The sequence below is a fragment of the Mizuhopecten yessoensis genome, unplaced genomic scaffold (assembly GCF_002113885.1).
Source record: "Mizuhopecten yessoensis strain PY_sf001 unplaced genomic scaffold, ASM211388v2 scaffold11069, whole genome shotgun sequence".
Taxonomy (NCBI): Eukaryota; Metazoa; Mollusca; class Bivalvia; order Pectinida; family Pectinidae; genus Mizuhopecten; species Mizuhopecten yessoensis.
In genome coordinates, this window is record NW_018408864.1 from 2,065,086 (window position 1) to 2,084,215 (window position 19,130).

The window sequence follows — 19,130 nt, forward strand, 5'->3', positions numbered from 1 at the left end:
AGCTTCAATCTGATTAAAATCATATGTTACATGGCTTCGTTTACTTCGTACTACGCCTGGACATCTGATTGTGCTGCGGTCAGGGTCACGTTCAGGTGACCTTTATATTTATAGATACTCATTAAATGTTGACCAATCAGAGACCCTCTTTCAAAAGGGCGCTCGGAGTTGTAACAAATATGGCGAACACTGATGAGAATGATGCGAAAGTTCTGAAGTTATTTGAGATTGATCGTCTGAAACCCGAACAGAAAAAGATATTCGAAGCTTTATTAGAGAAGAAAGACTGTATGGCGGTGTTGCCTACGTAATTATTACCCAATGGGTACGTTTTCCTTGGCGTCGTAGAAACGTCAGTTTCCGCCGCCATATTTGTTTTGGAAAACTAATCTGTTCGATACCCCTCGCTATTTATCTATCAACCATGATATTTCGATTCGCTGGCAAACTTTTGCCAGCACGCCTCTGAGAGTTGTAATAATACAATTGGAAACTATCAATTTCATTTTCATTGTACATACCGTACGTAGCTACATGTATGTATGTGTTTTCTTTCTACAGAATTACATTTCTGCAATCCGGATAAAGATAGCATACCGTTTCATCTTTTAGTTTGTAATTTTGTTTTCCGGTTTCGAGTTGTTTATCGTCGGCGAATGACCCGTGTGGCGGTGCATGCTTTCGGTTCGACATTTTGACCAGGGACTTCTACTTCACAGGTTTACAAGGTTTAAACTACACACGTTTGCATGCATGAAGCAATTATTTTAGTGATATTCAATGACAAGTGTTCCATTTGTTTTTATAAGGGAGTAAAGACAGGTCCTGCACAACGCAACTACTATTAATATTGAGCTTGTTAGACTTTCAGCCGTTGGTTACGTTATTTGATATAACGCATCCAACGGATGAAAGTCTCACAAGATCGATATTGATAGTAGTTGCGTGCCCCATGTGGTCCTGTTAATGAGTTATATCCACTGGCAGGTACTTGGTACATAAAAATAAATATAAAAACATATTTGGTGTGTATACATAGGATGCTTACTATGTTAATAACTTACAATATATATGCGAAATATTTTCTAAGGAGTAGACTAATAATGTTACATTTTCAGTGGCATAAACACTATATATGTAGTACTAATATTAAAACCCGCCTCCTCTGCCCCGCCGCCGGCCGCATAAAAAAGGTCCGGTAGTTAAAAGCTACGTTATCGCAGCTAATGATATTGGTGTACCGTCCAAGGCCTGTTACATTGTCCTTGGCATTATCAGCAGTTGATTTTGTATACTTAACGGAGGACCTCAGTGAGTCACTGCATACTTTATTATCTGTAGGATACGACAGATTGTGTCAATTCAGATACTAAAATGATATGGTTGCCGTTTAACTTCAAGCTAGACTTCCTGTTTAACTCAACCTGTGTAGCGGAAGCTGGGAGACTATTAGTACCTATATTTAAATACATGACCTACACACAATATATAAAAGGCTTGTTATCAAAAGCTACGTGATCACAGCGAGGGGACTATGACTGGATCCATAGTGGAAGCTCACTACTTTCTTCCTGTTAAAGATAGTAGTTTTGGCCCTCTCTGTGGTTGCTGCACGTTAGATACTGTTTTGGAGCCTGATCAAATATAAAAAGGAAGTCGCAGTATTGTACATTTTAAAAATGATTAAGTTTCTCAATTACATCCTGCTACAGGGAACTTACTTCCTTTTAGCACCATTGTAAGAACGGCCGACTGGATAGCTGGGAGGGTGAGGTGGGGGCTGATTTGTTTCCTGTTGGAAACACTACTTATTTTCTGTTTAGTTATTAAACATTTAATCGATTTACATAATCTCAAATGAGAAAAAAGTACGGATTCAGTATGTCATGGCGCATCGTCCGTCATCTGTCTATCCATCAACTTTTCCTTTAACACGATACTAGTCCTGAACGGCTAAGTGGTTTTTAACTCAATTTGGTTTGGAGCATCTTTGGGCCAAGGGCAGTATTTTTTTTATAAACGCGGTTGTGGTCCCCCTGGGGGCAGAGGGGTGGGGCCAATAGGAGAAATAGAGGTAAACATTTAAAATCATTTTTCTACCATAAAGATTAAGGAATTTCATCCAAATTTGGTCTGGACCATCATGAGGTCAAAGGGCACTCTAATTTGTATAAACGGTGGGTGCCGAGCTACTATTTTATTTGCAATTGACAACAAAAGTAATATCATACAATACAAACATTCATTTACATTATACACAATATACAATGTGTTACTGTCGTAATGCTGACATATAGACACATGTTACTGTCGTAATGCTAACATATAGACACATGTTACTGTCGTAATGCTGACATATAGACACATGTTACTGCCGTATAGCTGACATATAGACATGTGTTACTGTCGTAATGCTGACATATAGATACATGCTACTGTCGTAATGCTGACATATAGACAGTAACATATGTATATATGTCAGAATTACGGCAGTGACATGTGTCTATATGTCAGCATTACGACATTAACACATGTCTATATGTCAGCTATATGGCAGTAACATGTGTCTATATGTCAGTTATACGGCAGTAACACATGTCTATATGTTACTGCCGTATAGCTGACATATAGACACATGTCTATATGTCAGCATTACGTCAGTAACATATGTCTATATGTCAGCATTACGTTAGTAACATATGTCTATATGTCAGCATTACGACAGAAAAATATGTCTATATGTTAGCATTACGACAGCAACATGTGTCTATATGTTAGCATTACTACAGTAACATGTGTCTATATGTCAGCATTAGGACAGTAACATATGTCTATATGTCAGCATTACGTCAGTAACATATGTCTATATGTCAGCATTACGTTAGTAACATATGTCTATATGTCAGCATTACGTCAGTAACATATGTCTATATGTCAGCATTACGATAGTAACACATGTCTGTATGTTAGCTATACGACAGTAACATGTGTCTATATGTCCGCATTACGACAGTAACATGTGTCTAAATGTTAGCATTACGACAGTAACATGTGTCTAAATGTTAGCATTACGACAGTAACATGTGTCTAAATGTTAGCATTACGACAGTAACATGTGTCTATCTATTAGCATTACGACAGTAACACATGTCTATATGTCGGCATTACGACAGTAACATATGTCTATATATTAGCATTACGACAGTAACATGTGTCTAAATGTTAGCATTACGACAGTAACATATGTCTATATTTCAGCATTACGACAGTAACACATGTCTATCTGTCAGCATTACGACAGTAACATATGCCTATATGTTAGCATTACGACAGTAACACATGTCTGTATGTTAGCTATACGACAGTAACATGTGTCTATACGTCAGCTATACGGCAGTAACACATGTCTATTTGTTAGCATTACGACAGTAACATGTGTCTATGTCTGTATGTTAACTATACGACAGTAACATGTGTCTATATGTCCGCATTACGACAGTAACATGTGTCTAAATGTTAGCATTACGACAGTAACATATGTCTATATATTAGCATTACGACAGTAACATGTGTCTAAATGTTAGCATTACGACAGTAACATGTGTCTATACGTCAGCTATACGGCAGTAACACATGTCTATATGTTACTGCCGTATAGCTGACATATAGACATGTGTTAATGTCGTAATGCTGACATATAGACACGTGTTACTGTCGTAATGCTGACATATCGACATGTGTTACTGTCGTAATGCTGAAATATAGACATATGTTACTGTCGTAATGATAACATATAGACATATGTTACTGTCGTAATACTAACATATAGACATATGTTACTGTCGTACTGCTAACATATAGACATATGTTACTGTAGTAATGCTGACATATAGACACATGTTGCTGTCGTAATGCTGACATATAGACAAATGTTACTGTCGTAATGCTAACATATAGGCACTTGTTACTGTCGTAATGCTGACATATGGACATGTGTTACTGACGTAATGCTGACATATAGACACATGCTACTATCGTAATGCTGACATATAGACATATGGTACTGTCGTAATGCTGACATATAGATACATGCTACTGTCGTAATGCTGACATATAGATACATGCTACTGTCGTAATGCTGACATATAGATACATGCTACTGTCGTAATGCTGACATATAGACATTTGTTACTGTCGTAATGCTAACATATAGACAGGTGTTACTGTCGTAATGCTGACATATCGACATGTGTTACTGTCGTAATGCTGAGATATAGACATGTGTTACTGTCGTAATTCTGACATATAGACATGTGTTACTGTAGTAATGCTGACATATAGACACATGTTGCTGTCGTAATGCTGACATATAGACATGTTTTACTGTCGTAATGCTGACATATAGTCATGTGTTACTCTCGTAATGCTAACATATAGACACATGTTACAGTCGTAATGCTGACATATAGACATGCGTTACTGTCGTAATGCTGACATATAGACAGTAACATATGTATATATGTCAGAATTACGGCAGTGACATGTGTCTATATGTCAGCATTACTACAGTAACATATGTCTATATGTTAGTATTACGACAGTAACATATGTCTATATTTCAGCATTACGACAGTAACACATGTCTGTATGTTAGCTATACGACAGTAACATGTGTCTATACGTCAGCTATACGGCAGTAACACATGTCTATATGTTACTGCCGTATAGCTGACATATAGACACATGTTACTGTCGTAATGCTAACATATAGACATGTGTTACTGCCGTATAGCTGACATATAGACACATGTTACTGTCGTATAGTTAACATACAGACATATGTAACTGTCGTAATGCTAACATATAGACATGTGTTACTGTCGTAATGCTAAGGATTCCTCTCATGCACCTCTTATTATCATTATCTGATATACTATACCCGCAATATTATATATGATGCACTACAGTATCTATATATTACAAGCTGTATCCTACAGTCTTGGTAGCTTGCCAAACGGTGAACGAGTTACAAAGTCCCATGTTAAAAATCTCCTTCTATCCCATGAAACAGTACAGCACAATAAATACATGGTATGCACACCACAACGATATGTATAGATATTTCATGCGTAGCCTAGTTACCTGATGAACCCAGAAGCACAAGACAAAGCACTGGCAACTCTGACTAACAGTTTGCTTTTCGTACGGGTCACACAGGCAATACTTTATTAATTCTACCACAACACAATCTCATTTCAAATTTTTCCTTAGAGAATCCTCCTAACAAGACAACATAAAAACAAAAGCAAAATCCATACATTCTTTCTAAGGAAAAGGGAGGAAAGACTGAGTAACATCGTTTGATGTGTAGGTAATGTTTGCCAACTGATTTAAAGAAGGTGGTATTTACCAAAATGACCATGAACAATCCTATCGTTTCAGTGTCCCACACAGTTGATATTAAGTGTTGTTGGCAGTAATACAGAGCAGAGCAGACAATTCTAAAGGTGATTACACACAGAATTATAGCCTGACACATCTGCCCTTCTTGAAGTTGGTTACTAATTCATAATTGATCCACCTTTTTTTGTTTTGTTTAAAATAGGTAAGCTATTTCTAAAGGAAGAGTCTTCTACAGCAGTGAGCCAGGTACAACAGGTTTGAAAAACATGGCATCCAGCTGCGAGGAAGAATACTCGGCTCTTTACCGTAAGTGTCTGGAAATTAGACCAGATTGACCATACACTTATACTTGATGGTAATTAATGATGGATCAGCCTATATGAATAAATCATTTTAAGTAATCAAATGAGTTATCGATATTAGATATTTATCACATCTATTATAGGGTGACAGTGCCCTGGGTCAACCTGGGAATATCACTCACAACAAATGGAAGCATGAAAAACCTTTTAAAATGCATTTGTGACATCATTATGTACTTTATGCAATTTGCTAATTAGTCCATCAAGATGTCCCCACCTGTTCCTTATGTTTAATTACTTGGTTAGGAACTAAGTATCACAAAGTAAGTTAAAATGAGAAATTTTCACTTAAAATATAATGAATATAATCCTGATTGACAGTAGGTAAAATTTTATTATTTTACCTTTTTCGCCAGATCCTCAAATTCTGGTCAACTTCAGTAAAAGTATATCATAGACTATTAGTCATGTTTTAAAAACCTTGATACGAAAATATTCCAACTTCTTTTCATCTTCATTCAGTATAATATTTGTATGTAACATACATAAATCAGTCTAATTTCTGTAATAAAGACTCACCATCTTAACGTTAAGATTCCTTTAACTGACTGGTGTGTTATGTTAATAATTCTTTATAAAAAATACATCTGTAATGGTTTAACCAAGATAAATTATTCAAAATGTATATTAATTTCACTGAATATTACCTGTTGTTGGTTTTTAATGACAGTTGGTATTGTGGATGACGAAGATAATTACGTAAAGTTCAAGATAGATAGGAAAGATCTTGGTGATTTTAGAAAGCTGGATTTTAGCGTCACTTTTGATGAGGCACAAAGGTGAGTCTGTCCTCTGTCCTGTCTTTGACCTTTTTGTCTAGCATGTTTAATTTCCTGACTTTTTATCATACTTTACCTTCATTTACCTGAATGATAAAACTTTGCCTCATCAGATGGCAATGATGGTGGAATGTTGATGTAGTATTTCATCTTTGCTCTCTCATCCATTCTTAAGCATTTCTTATTGTCACTATTTCTCAAGGAAACACTGGACAAATATTTCTTTTTTTCTCTATGTAATGTAGATTCCCCTTTGTCTATGTTTTTATTTTGAGACTGATCTGAAGAACAAAATAGCTGCCAAGCGGCAATGATAGATTTTGACTGATGAAGATTGTTATCGCTATTTTTCTGGATCGAGCCATCTGACTCATAGGTTGAATATCAAACAATTACATCATGTAATACCTGTACAAGATATTTTGATACAAATTTAAATTGATGAAGTGGAGAGTGAGCTTACAAATTACACAAGTAGTTTTCCATGTCAGACATTGATTTCTCTACGTTTACTCATAGCGCAATATAAATACATTCCTATATTGCATAATTCTTTTACATTATTAGTACTCAATAATTTCGTTAACTTATAAACATTAGGACTTCTGTGATAGAATCGCTTGATATATTTACGTCTCAGGTCTTGATGTAATGGACATTTTAGGATGAAATTCATTTTCTATATCACCAGAAGCACAGCGAGAACAATGATGATATATTCTGTCGAACACCATTGTTCCGTCTACCTACTTCAATATTTAAATCATGAGACGACAATCTTAAACATGTAATAAGGCGTTTGTACTTAGATTCTATAGATTTACATAAGTAAAATTGAAGACAAACATTATCAAAAAGGTGCTGGTATAAATAACCTTTAGGTGACCTTGCTAAATTTGGTATCATCTTCTGTTTACAATTATCTAAAATTCTTTGTTCTATATTCTTAAAAGCAATGTTCTTGTCAGGTCTGTCTCAAACTCAATTTTGTATTGATACACAGTGAGAATTGCTTCAACAATTTATTAAATGTAGGTCACTGTGACCAATATTTACACTTCAGTAACTTTGGATTTAGCATCATTTCTTGGTGTGACTTAGAATTTACTCTATTTCCATCAAATGAGGTGGTGCATATATGTTTTTAAAATATTTTCAAGTTAGAATAAACTTTGTTTTGAATTGAAATAAAACAGACCCGGAGGTTTACTTACAGAAATGATAACAATGATCCCAGATTTCTGTTAAAACAGCACAGATTTAAGAGTATCACAGACAGGGCATATATTTAACAAGATAAATGACTGTGTAGCATACACAATGAAAAAAATGTTTTAAAAAAATCTTAAGTTTCTTACATTAACTTCACTCTTTGGACAATAAAACTGTAAAAGCATACATGAGACAGAACGTTTTTGTGAGCTTCCTGGAGATCACCATCAGGACTGAACTCGTTTAATATTTTTCTTTAATTATTACTTGTGTGTTTTGGTATATATTTTTATCATGAGTTTCGTAGATATTGTTTGTGTCCTCTTTTATCTTATTTCATTTCCTTTTCTCATTTGTTTTACAGACAGCTGTGGGTTCGGACCAGGAAGGACAATGTCTTGTATCAATGTAATTACCTCATTAAGGGATTAATTAAAACTTCAAACCTTGAAGGGGGACTAAAGGCGAGTCGCTAATCTTTTTATCTCATTCCTGTTTTTGGGAGTAATAGATTCCAATAGTATTCCAATAGATTCTTAATCTCCAAACTTGGGTTCTCACAGTGATACTATACTTTCTTGAGCTCCATCGGGGATACTTAATATGACCAAATTAGTTCTTCTTGTATGGCGAAACAGCAAGTGGAAATATATTTTGATAAGGAGTTTCAGGGTCATGCAGTAGTTTCTTAATTCGTCAGTGAACGCAACTCTAGTTTTACTTTCTACATACACATGTTTGATATTCATATTTCATTTCCAAAATTTGAGATATAGGTTTTTCCCTGTTCAACATGATAACATCATTCAGATGCAATGGTTTTCTTTGGTTTACAGAAGAAGAAGGATTATGCATCCCTGCGGATAGAAAAGGATTTGAAAAATGGAAAATTTAATCTTAATGACAAATAAAACACATCATCATCAATGCTCTTTAGAATGGTTGAGTACAGCTTTTGTTGTAATCAAGATTTCAGAGAAGATCAAAGACAGCTTTTTAAGAGACAATCCTGGAATATTCTAACACAGCATTTAGTTTATAGTTCACATTTATAAAACTGTACATTATACATAATAACGATGTGATCTCTTGTTGCTAGACATTAACACTGGATAACCTCCACTTGTTGGATAACATATATTAACATAATTATAGACATCAACATAGATTACCTTGGCTCGTTTAAGAATACCTTTTAGGTATAATACTGGAATATCTCCCCTTGTTGGAGATGACCATAATATAACCTACATGGAGATGACCATAATATAACCTACAATGTACATGTATTTTAATTGAAGGAAATCTCTTGTAAAAAAGTTGATAACGAGACTTTTAAAAACATCGTACTGTGTATTGAATTCATTTCACTGTCTTAACTGGGTAACAACAGACAATAAACTGAATTGTTTTGTGATGTCTAATAATGTTTAATAAATAAAGGACGAAAAAAGGCGACGAAGACTCCCTTTATAGTTTCCATCTTGTAGAGAAATTTATTTCACACACCTCCAGAGAGGGTGAAAAACTACAAAGAAAAACGAATAAAACACTCATAAGATTACTGGAAATTAACTAGGTCAAACAATGGTAATTATCTCAAACCGACAAAAATGTTGGAGCTAAACAATAGCCACTTTATCTTTTAGTTTAGGCTTCTTTTATATGAACATTGTGCCATCAAAATTACATACAGAATAAATTTACTATTGCTCCATACCACTTGATAATAAATTAGAAAATACCCTGTGCTAACCAGATCCTTCAAGACACAACACGTCACATACCAGACACAATTATGGTTAGTTGCACGATATTCTCATTACTATTATTCATATTAATACAGTTGGTAACTATAATGAAGTACAAAATAATAAAATATACTATTTGACTAGGTTATTGTGTCGAGCAAACAAGCAGACGACACCGATTGAAATATGGCGGGACCCACCCAAGCCCAACAAAACCATCGGATTTACCAAACGTACAGAATGAGCATATGCATATTACATAAAAACCAGCATCAAAGATACATTATGCAATAAATCATACAGTTATTATAAACACTTACTCCTTAGGGAGGCCCGCATTTAGCCAAACCAAAAGCAGCGTGACTGTGACGCTTCCACATGGTAGACATAGGAACTTGGAAAACAAAACTAATATGTGGAATAGAGGCGGGTACTAATTTCCGGACAATAAATTCCGAACTTATAGTCCGGACTATAAATTCTGGACCAAGACCGTCACAGTTTGTTATAACCCAATGTTATGTGATGCAATGCTAGTCTTTACATCATGATTACCAGAGGAAGAGAGCAGGTACAAATTATACTGCAAAAGTCACAAGGACTAATTTCATCATAGACATTAACACCGGCTTCTCTCTCCCCTTGTTAGAGATTACTATATAGGCAGTAACACTGGATTGTTGGAGATGAAGGAAATCTCTGGTATAAAAAATGTTGATAATGAGACTTTAACAAAAATCTGTTTATTTGATTCATTTCATTCGAAGGAATGAGCATGCACACATTATGCTGCAAAAGACACAATTAGTGCTAAAAGTATTAAGTAAACCTGAATTAAAGTTGTATTTACCTTGAAATAAAATGTTTTTTTTAGTTTTTATAAATGAATTTGTATCTACATTCCTTTATACTGGTATGTGATGTCTTGCCTACAATGAGTTATGGCCATGAAACAGTGCTAGAAATTTAGATCGAATTGTTTTGAAATAATGACTTCTTTTGGACATATTTGATGTTGAAAGTTGACAGTGCATTATTAAAAGATCAAGTGTTTTGGTTTAAGTGCTTACTTAGATGATGACAAAAGTGCTTTACTCTAACTTAATTTCCAAAATGTTATTTGACCATTCTTCTTCCATGTATAGTTTATCTTTTGAATTTGGCAAAAAATTCAAGACCTTTTCTAGCTACGATGGTTGAAAAAACATTTGAAAATATAATACTTTTGGGGATTAATTGGTCTTCTCGTAAACGAATATTCCTTGTATTTAAGACAGATACATAGTTTTGCGTCTGATAGTAGTATGTAAGACTGCTGACGAGCTACGTATACGATATTGCATTAAGATGAAACAATGAAATTGTTCCAGAAACAGAACTAAAATATTATTGTCGCAGAATTCAATACCTATGCCTGTATAATTGGAGGGCGTCATGTAGTGTTCGTGGCTCAACTTCTCGATAAAATTTACATTCGCTGTCTCATTCGGAACACCTTGCCCCGATTACAGTTCCTTCCAATGTAGATGACCGAATCGGCCGAGAAGTTCCGAGTGTCGCTGTCTTTGCTTGTAAATCAAGATTGATATCGCGCAGACGGTGACAATCCCCACCACCAGACGTTGTCATGACGTCGTGTGATATACTGTACAGTAAATCGTATTTTGAAGAGATATTTGTACCCTTGCAGTACCTCTGGATTTCCTTTAGCACTTAGTATTGCACCTGTGTTACACTGTAGTTCTACCAACGCGTGAAGCATTGATACTTAAAAGCCTGGTCGAAACCAGTGATTGCAATTAAGTTATCTTTTTCCCGTCTATTTTTTCTCTCTCTGATGCACACTTGTGTGTTCAAAACTCCAAAAACGGACATATTTTGCACTGTGATGTCTACATATGTACATGAACATGTAACCATTATATCCTTTTTGTATAATTGTGTCATTAAGTGTAAAGTGTATGATAGCCAGAACCCTTTGTAATCCGGAAATCCATATTAATCCAAACAAATCTCATATAAGGTCATATTGTCTACAGTTGACTGTTTTATGTAAAGTCAATGTTCAGGACCCTCGTTATCAAAAAGCCTATTCTAGCCAGAGCCATTGTTTGAACGAGTTTTAATGAAATCGCTCCATATCTATCTATTAATTTTGTTACATTATGTATTCATTATTATTGAGGGGGAACTAACAATGCCCAGCATGACGTTCAAGGTACTGGTATAAACCAGCGACATAGATAAACCAGCGACATAGATAAACCTGTGATTGGACCCACTTGACTATCGGCTGCTGTGACGGAATGTTTACCTGATCAATGTTGACTTTGTTGAGTAGCGTCCTCGAGTGTCACGAATCACTATTCAGTAATAACAAAGTTGTTTAAACACCAGTAAATGTATTACGTGAACTATTGATGTATACCTTATACATTATAAACATGTAGACCAACACATGATTATCACAAACACACGCCTTGTGGCCATTCAAAACTGACAGGGTTTAAGTTTTAACACTTTAAAATCTCGTTTATATATTTAACACATATATAGATACGAGATACGGAACCCCCTTATCGGCAGAGGACGTCATTACTTCGCCAAAGACTGACCGGAATTTGGCGGTTTTCCGAACTATTTTAACAAGCGGACTGATTCAAACCGCCTGCAATTGCTTTCAAATACATACATTTCCGAAATCAGCATCCATATTATCAAAACGACATAAAATATACTAAACCCAGTGCACATACACTATCCTATACAAGACTACACTATGTACCAAATGTTCCCATTTTAAAAGCGGTATGTGTTACATTATATTTACCATCATATACATGTGGTACTGGCACTTTATAACCCTACCACATCAAGACGGCGTTCATTGAGGCGTGAATGTCAGGAGCTGATTGAGATGATCCTTATATTATGACGTCATATTTGGTACGTTGGATAGCATTGACTCTTTATGGATAAATGGCTATTCTATTCATGGAACAAGCATACACAATATTAGTATAGCGAGCTTCATTTGAATTTGCTTAAATGACAGAAAAAGTTTTGGAATACAATTTGTGCCTGACTTCGATTGCAATGTTATAACATATCAAATACTGCTACACGTTACCAAGTATACGGAACTAAACAAATTTTTACAAAGAAAACGCCAAAATGTATTATCCAATGATATTTCTGTGTGATCTAACACATATAAGTGCCAATACTATATGGCAGGTATCATATGTTGATATTAAACTTGTTTTGTCAATATTAGACGCCGGATGTTAAATATTGTGTACAAATTAAAATAATTGTATTATATTCATTTTAATGCTTATGCTACCTTTACTTTGAAAATTAAAACTGTAAGTCATGTAATTGTCGACAGACAAAAAAGACATTGATGAGATAACAAAATGTAAACAGTATTAAAAATCAAATTTTAACGTTTATATTAAGTGAAATAAAGACCAGCCTTGTCGCGAACAGAGCGCTGGAATATTGTAAGGAGAGTGTAGCGGGTCTATATCGGGGCGTGTAGATTTACTGGAGAATTAATTACCCCGGGATTAAAGTGAGGTGCTTCGTGGTATTGATTAGGTGTGTTGTGTGGCCGAGACGTGGTAATATGTTAGTAAAATATGACCCAGTCTAGATATACCTACCCCTAATTACACGGGTAGTCGGCATTTAAACCGCTATATATACTCAGGCGATCATGTGTAGTATACAGGTATATAATCTCTTGTTGGCATTTGTTCGATACAGCGTCCTCGTACGGACAGACTGGAGAAGTAGTCAGTTAGGCCTTGTGTATAAAACATATACAGTATAAACAACAATAATGGAGACAATTGGAGTAAAACGCCGAACATAGGATTTTAATTTTACGGATTCTGACGGTATTTGGTAGTTAGTGACGCACATCAGGGGACACTTTACATTACAGACAGGATCAAGGAGTAAGATGGCGGAACGGACCATTCCTAATTAGTAATCCTGTCACAGGTGTGAAATACAGGTATGTATATCAAAAGAAGGCGACAACTTTCCTTGAATCTCCACTGTATCGTTCATGTAAAATACCAATCTAGTTTAAAATGCGTTAAATATCAAAGATAATGTCTTCACTATAAACAGGTAAGAGCGTAACACCACTTACAATGTATATACTACGGTAATCACACAGACTATACATACCGTTTACAGAAACCTTCCGATATTATAACAATTCCAGAAACTTAAAATGTTTTGTACCTGTACATTGACCTGTACTTAAGGAGTTAAATACAATCAATAGATTGTTTAACTAATATACTGCATAATCAATAGATTACATACAGAATACATCAGGATCATTTTTCCGTCCGAAAAACTAATCCCGCAAGGAATCTCTCCGAACAAATAGTTCTTCCAACTCAAGGTCTATCCGGACAACTAGTCCCTCCGACACTAATTATATCAGGACAACAAGTCCCTCCGACAACAACTCCATCCGGACAACAAGTCCCTCTGACACTGATTCTATCCGGACAACTAGTCCCTCCGACACTAATTTTATCCGGACAAGTCCCTCTGACACTAATTCTTTCCGGACAACTCGTCCCTTCGTTACTAATTATATCCGGACAACTAGTCCCCCCGACACAAATTCTATTCGGACAACTAGTCATTCCGACACCAATTCTATACCGACAACTAGTCTCTCCGACACTTATTCTTTTCGGACAACTAGTCTCTCCGACCCTAATTCTATCCGGCAAACTAGTCCCTCCGACAATAACTCTATCTGGACAACTAGTCCCTCCGACAATAATTCTATATGGACAAATAAACCCTCCGACACTTAGTCTATCTTGTCAAATATTCACTCCGACACTAATTCTATCCGGACAGCTTGTCCCTCCGACAATAATTCTATCCGGACAACTAGTCCCTCCGACAATAAATCTATCCGTACACCTAGTCCCTCCGACACAAATTCTATCCGGACAACTAGTCCCTCTGACACTTATTCTATACGGACCCTAGTCTCTCCGACCCTAATTCTATCCGGACAACTATAGTCCCTCCGACAATAATTCTTTCCGGACAACTGCTCCCTTCGACACTAATTCTATACGGACAACTAGTCCCTCCGACACTTATTATATCAGGACAACTAGTCCCTCCAACACTAATTCTATATTGACAAATATACCCTCCGACACTTAGTCTATCTTGTCAAATATTTACTCCGACACTAATTCTATCCGGACAGCTTGTCCCTCCGACAATAAATCTATCCGTACACCTAGTCCCTCCGACACTAATTCTATCCGGACAACTAGTCTCTCCGACACTTATTCTATACGGAAAACTAGTCTCTCCGACACTAATTCTATTCGGACAACTAGTCCCTCCGACACCAATACTAGACCGACAACAAGTCTCTCCGACACTTATTCTATCCGGACAACTAGTCCCTTCGACACTGATTCTATCCGGATAACTAGTCCTTCAGACACTTATTATATCCGGACAATTAGTCCCTCCGACACTTATTATATCAGGACAACTAGTACCTCCGACACTAATTCTATATGGACAAATAGTCCCTCCGACACCAATTATATCCGGACAGCTAGTCCCTCCGACACTAATTCTTTCCGGCCATTACCTCCGACACTAATTCTATATGGACAAATAGTCCCTCCGACACCAATTATATCCGGACAGCTAGTCCCTCCGACACTAATTCTTTCCGGACAACTAGTCCCTCCGACACTAATTCTATATGGACAAATAGTCCCTCCGACACCAATTATATCCGGACAGCTAGTCCCTCCGACACTAATTCTTTCCGGACAACTAGTCCCTCCGACACTAATTATATTCCTTCCGACACCAATTATATCCGGACAACTAGTCCCTCCGACACTAATTCTATTCGGACAACTAGTCCCTCCGACACCAATACTAGACCGACGACAAGTCTCTCCGACACTTATTCTATCCGGACAACTAGTCCCTTCGACACTGATTCTATCCGGATAACTAGTCCTTCAGACACTAATTATATCCGGACAATTAATCCCTCCGACACTTATTATATCAGGACAACTAGTACCTCCGACACTAATTCTATATGGACAAATAGTCCCTCCGACACCAATTATATCCGGACAACTAGTCCTTCCGACACCAATTATATCCGGACAACTAGTCCCTCCGACACCAATTATATCCGGACAGCTAGTCCCTCCGACACTAATTCTTTCCGGACAACTAGTCCCTCCGACACTAATTCTATCCGGACAACTAGTCCTTCCGACACCAATTCTATACCGACAACTAGTCTCTCCGACACTAATTCTATACCGACAACTAGTCTCTCCGACACTAATTCTATCCGGACAACTAGTCTCTCCGACACTTATTCTATCCGGACAACTAGTCCCTCCGACACTTATTCTATACGGACAACTACTCCCTCAGCCACTTATTCTATCCGGACAACTAGTCCCTCCGACACTAATTCTATCCGGATAACTAGTCCCTCTGACACTTATTATATCAGAACAACTAGTCCCTCCGACGCTAAGTCTATCTTGTCAAATATTCCCTCCGACACTAATTCTATCCGGACAACTAGTCTCTCCGACACTAATTCTATCCGGACAACTAGTCCCTCCGACACTAATTCTATCCGGACAGCTAGTCCCTCCGACACTTATTCTATACGGACAACTAGTCCCTCCGACACTAATTCTATCCGGACAACTAGTCCCTCCGACACTAATTCTCTCCGGACAACTAATCCTTCCGACACCAATTCTATACCGACAACTAGTCTCTCCGACACTAATTATATACGGACAACTAGTCTCTCCGACACTAATTCTATCCGGACAACTAGTCTCTCCGACACTAATTATATCCGGACAACTAGTCCCTCCGACACTTATTCTATACGGACAACTAGTCCCTCAGACACTTATTCTATACGGACACCTAGTCCTTTCGACACTTATTCTATACGGACAACTAGTCCCTCCGACATTAATTCTATCCGGACAACTAGTCCATCCGACACCATTTTTATACCGACAACTAGTCTCTCCGACACTAATTCTATCCGCACAACTAGTCTCTCCGACACTAATTATATCCGGACAACTAGTCCCTCCGACACTAATTCTTTCCGGACAACTAGTCCCTTCGACACTAATTCTATACGGACAACTAGTCCCTTAGCTACTTATTCTATCCGGACAAGTAGTCCCTCCGACACTAATTCTTTCCGGCCATCTAGTCCTTTCGACACTAATTCTATGCGGACAACTAGTCTCTCCGACACTTATTCTATCCGGACAATTAGTCCCTCCGACACTAATTCTATATGGACAAATATTCCCTCCGACACCAATTCTATCCGGACAACTAGTCCCTCCAACAATAATTCTGTCCGGACAACTAGTCCCTCCGACACGTATTCTATCCGGACAACTAGTCCCTCCGACACTTATTCTATACGGAAAACTAGTCCCTCCGACACTAATTATATCCGGACAACTAGTCCCTCCGACACTAATTTTATCCGGACAACTAGTCCCTCCGACACTAATTCTATCCGGACAACTAGTCCCTCCGACACTAATTCTATACGGACAACTAGTCTCTCGGACACTAATTCTATCCGGACAACTAGTCCCTCCAACAATATTTCTAACCGGACAACTAGTCTTTCCGACACGTATTCTATCCGGACAACTAGTCCCTCCGACACTTATTCTATACGGACAACTAGTCCCTCCGACACTAATTATATCCGGGCAACTAGTCCCTCCGACACTAATTCTATCCGGACAACTAGTCCCTCCGACCCAAAGTCTATACGGATAACTAGTCTCTCCGACACTAATTCTATCCGGACATCTAGTCCCTCCGACACTTATTCTACCCGGACAACTAGTCCCTCCGACACTAACTTTATGCATGCAGTTAAACATATGTTCTTGTGACGTTTAACATTTATGGATCAGACTCCATTATTTAAGCTAATCGTGTTTTCCTTTGACACAGGTACAACATAATGAATCACGTGAATCAATAAATGGACCTTTTCCGAATTCCGTGATATTTTATGAAGGTTCGCACTATTTTATTAAACTGCGTTTGTATTTAAGGGTTATTGATCCCGTTATTATCTATGGAGTTACAACCTGTGTACAAAATATAGTCCTTTGTGTACATTGAGAATTACGAGGTGCATTTGTGTATAGCGGGTAAGCATAAAACACTTTATTATAGAAATAGACTAAACACAACTACAGTCTACACCTGTATAACAGTAAAAGGTGCTGTCTATTACACAACACAGTCACATTTCAAAAAGAACCACAAACTGCTAATTCTTTGACACACTTGTTTCGTCTGAGAAAGAGTGGACTACGTTCATATTTCTTTATTCGGAGCATTTTTCTGTCGGATAACCACTTTAAAAAAATCCACTGTAACTAAAAGAATGCTTTAAGGTAGGTACTCGGGCGTCAAAGGTACGCAAATATCTGTCTTCTTGTAATTTTAAACAGAACCTTTATTTCTGCTCTTCAAGCATTGCAATCGTGTCCAGCTAGCTAGTCCATGTATTCTGATTTCCTACAAACGCCATAGAAACCCCCTAGTCTGCAGAGGGTTCCTCGCTAGTCGCCGGACATGATACTGGTACAAGCAGTGGGATACTATGGAACGCCATAGCTGTCAAATAATATAATAATGGAAGCTTACAATACAATGGAAACCAAATCATATAATGATAAATAAAATCATTTATTACATACTTACTAATAAATACGGGCTTTTTGTATATGCGATACGACACAATTGCTCTACCCCATATATCAGCCCTCGCCGTATCACACCCCGAAACCCGTATCAGCCCCCGCCGTAGCACACCCCAAAAACCCGTATCAGACCTCTCCGTATCAATCAGCAAAACCCGTCTCACACCCCTTTTGTAAATTTTTCGTTTTTCAATATTTCAAAAGAAAAAGAAAAATTGATCATAAGATAGTAGCTTTTATTAGTAAGTATGTAATAAACAGGCCTTTTTTCCATATCACACCCAGTATCAACCCTCGACCAATATCGGGTTGATACTGGGTGTGATATGGAAAAAGGCATGTATTATTCTCTATATATTGATGATATCAAATAATGTATTGATGAAATCATATAATGATAAAATCAAATCATATATTGGTGAAACCAAATCATATAATGATGATATCAAATAATATAATGATAAAATCGAATAATGTAATGATGACATCATATATGATAATGATAAAATCAAATCACATAATGATGAAATCAAATAATATCATGATGACATCAATTAATATAATGATAAAATCGAATAATATAATGATAAAATCAAATCATATATTGATGCAATCATACAACATAATGAAAATATCAATTCTTATAGTATTGTTATGCCATATGTGACAGCTATTGCGTTCCATAGGATACAGTAGCCATGTTCTTTCTTCGAACCTGGAAGTTGGCGTGTGTGGGGATGTATTAGTCTCGTCTAACAAAAACATGCAATGGGGTGCAATGTGCTTATCCCCCCC

General features: G+C 36.9%; 3 protein-coding genes across 11 annotated transcripts in view; all 3 read left to right on the top strand.

Moving 5' to 3' along the window:
• Positions 1-609: 609 nt before the first annotated feature.
• LOC110465329 lies at positions 610-9,214 on the top strand. 9 transcript variants are annotated; one of them, XM_021521067.1, is made up of 6 exons: positions 610-728; positions 5,443-5,507; positions 5,606-5,709; positions 6,436-6,544; positions 8,121-8,220; positions 8,593-9,214. In XM_021521067.1, exons 3-6 carry the CDS (start codon positions 5,670-5,672, stop codon positions 8,665-8,667), a joined length of 324 nt encoding a protein of 107 aa, XP_021376742.1. In that variant the 5' UTR covers positions 610-728; positions 5,443-5,507; positions 5,606-5,669; the 3' UTR covers positions 8,668-9,214. The 9 variants fall into 9 exon arrangements, 7 of the variants coding, with proteins under 7 accessions (XP_021376742.1, XP_021376744.1, XP_021376741.1 ...); XM_021521069.1 differs by having other exon boundaries at positions 610-719; XR_002464599.1 differs by lacking the exon at positions 5,443-5,507 and having other exon boundaries at positions 8,121-8,164.
• A 3,523-nt stretch (positions 9,215-12,737) lies between these two features.
• On the top strand, positions 12,738-17,513 carry LOC110465297 (serine-rich adhesin for platelets-like). Its single transcript, XM_021521009.1, has 2 exons — positions 12,738-12,744; positions 15,229-17,513. Exons 1-2 carry the CDS (start codon positions 12,738-12,740, stop codon positions 17,511-17,513), a joined length of 2,292 nt encoding a protein of 763 aa, XP_021376684.1.
• The window catches only part of LOC110465314, a 12,975-nt gene continuing 6,930 nt past the window's right edge, over positions 13,086-19,130 (top strand). The window contains exon 1 of the mRNA XM_021521043.1: positions 13,086-13,531. The gene's annotated coding sequence lies outside the window, so the exon portion shown is untranslated. The remainder of the gene's footprint in view (positions 13,532-19,130) is intronic.

Excerpts from the sequence above, each read along its gene's own strand:
- LOC110465329 (XM_021521067.1), top strand. The coding sequence starts at position 5,670 with ATGGCATCCAGCTGCGAGGAAGAATACTCGGCTCTTTACC. Across the intron at positions 5,710-6,435 it reads AGAATACTCGGCTCTTTACC|TTGGTATTGTGGATGACGAA; the intron begins GTAAGTGTCTGG and ends TTTTAATGACAG. Across the intron at positions 8,221-8,592 it reads ACCTTGAAGGGGGACTAAAG|AAGAAGAAGGATTATGCATC; the intron begins GCGAGTCGCTAA and ends TTTGGTTTACAG.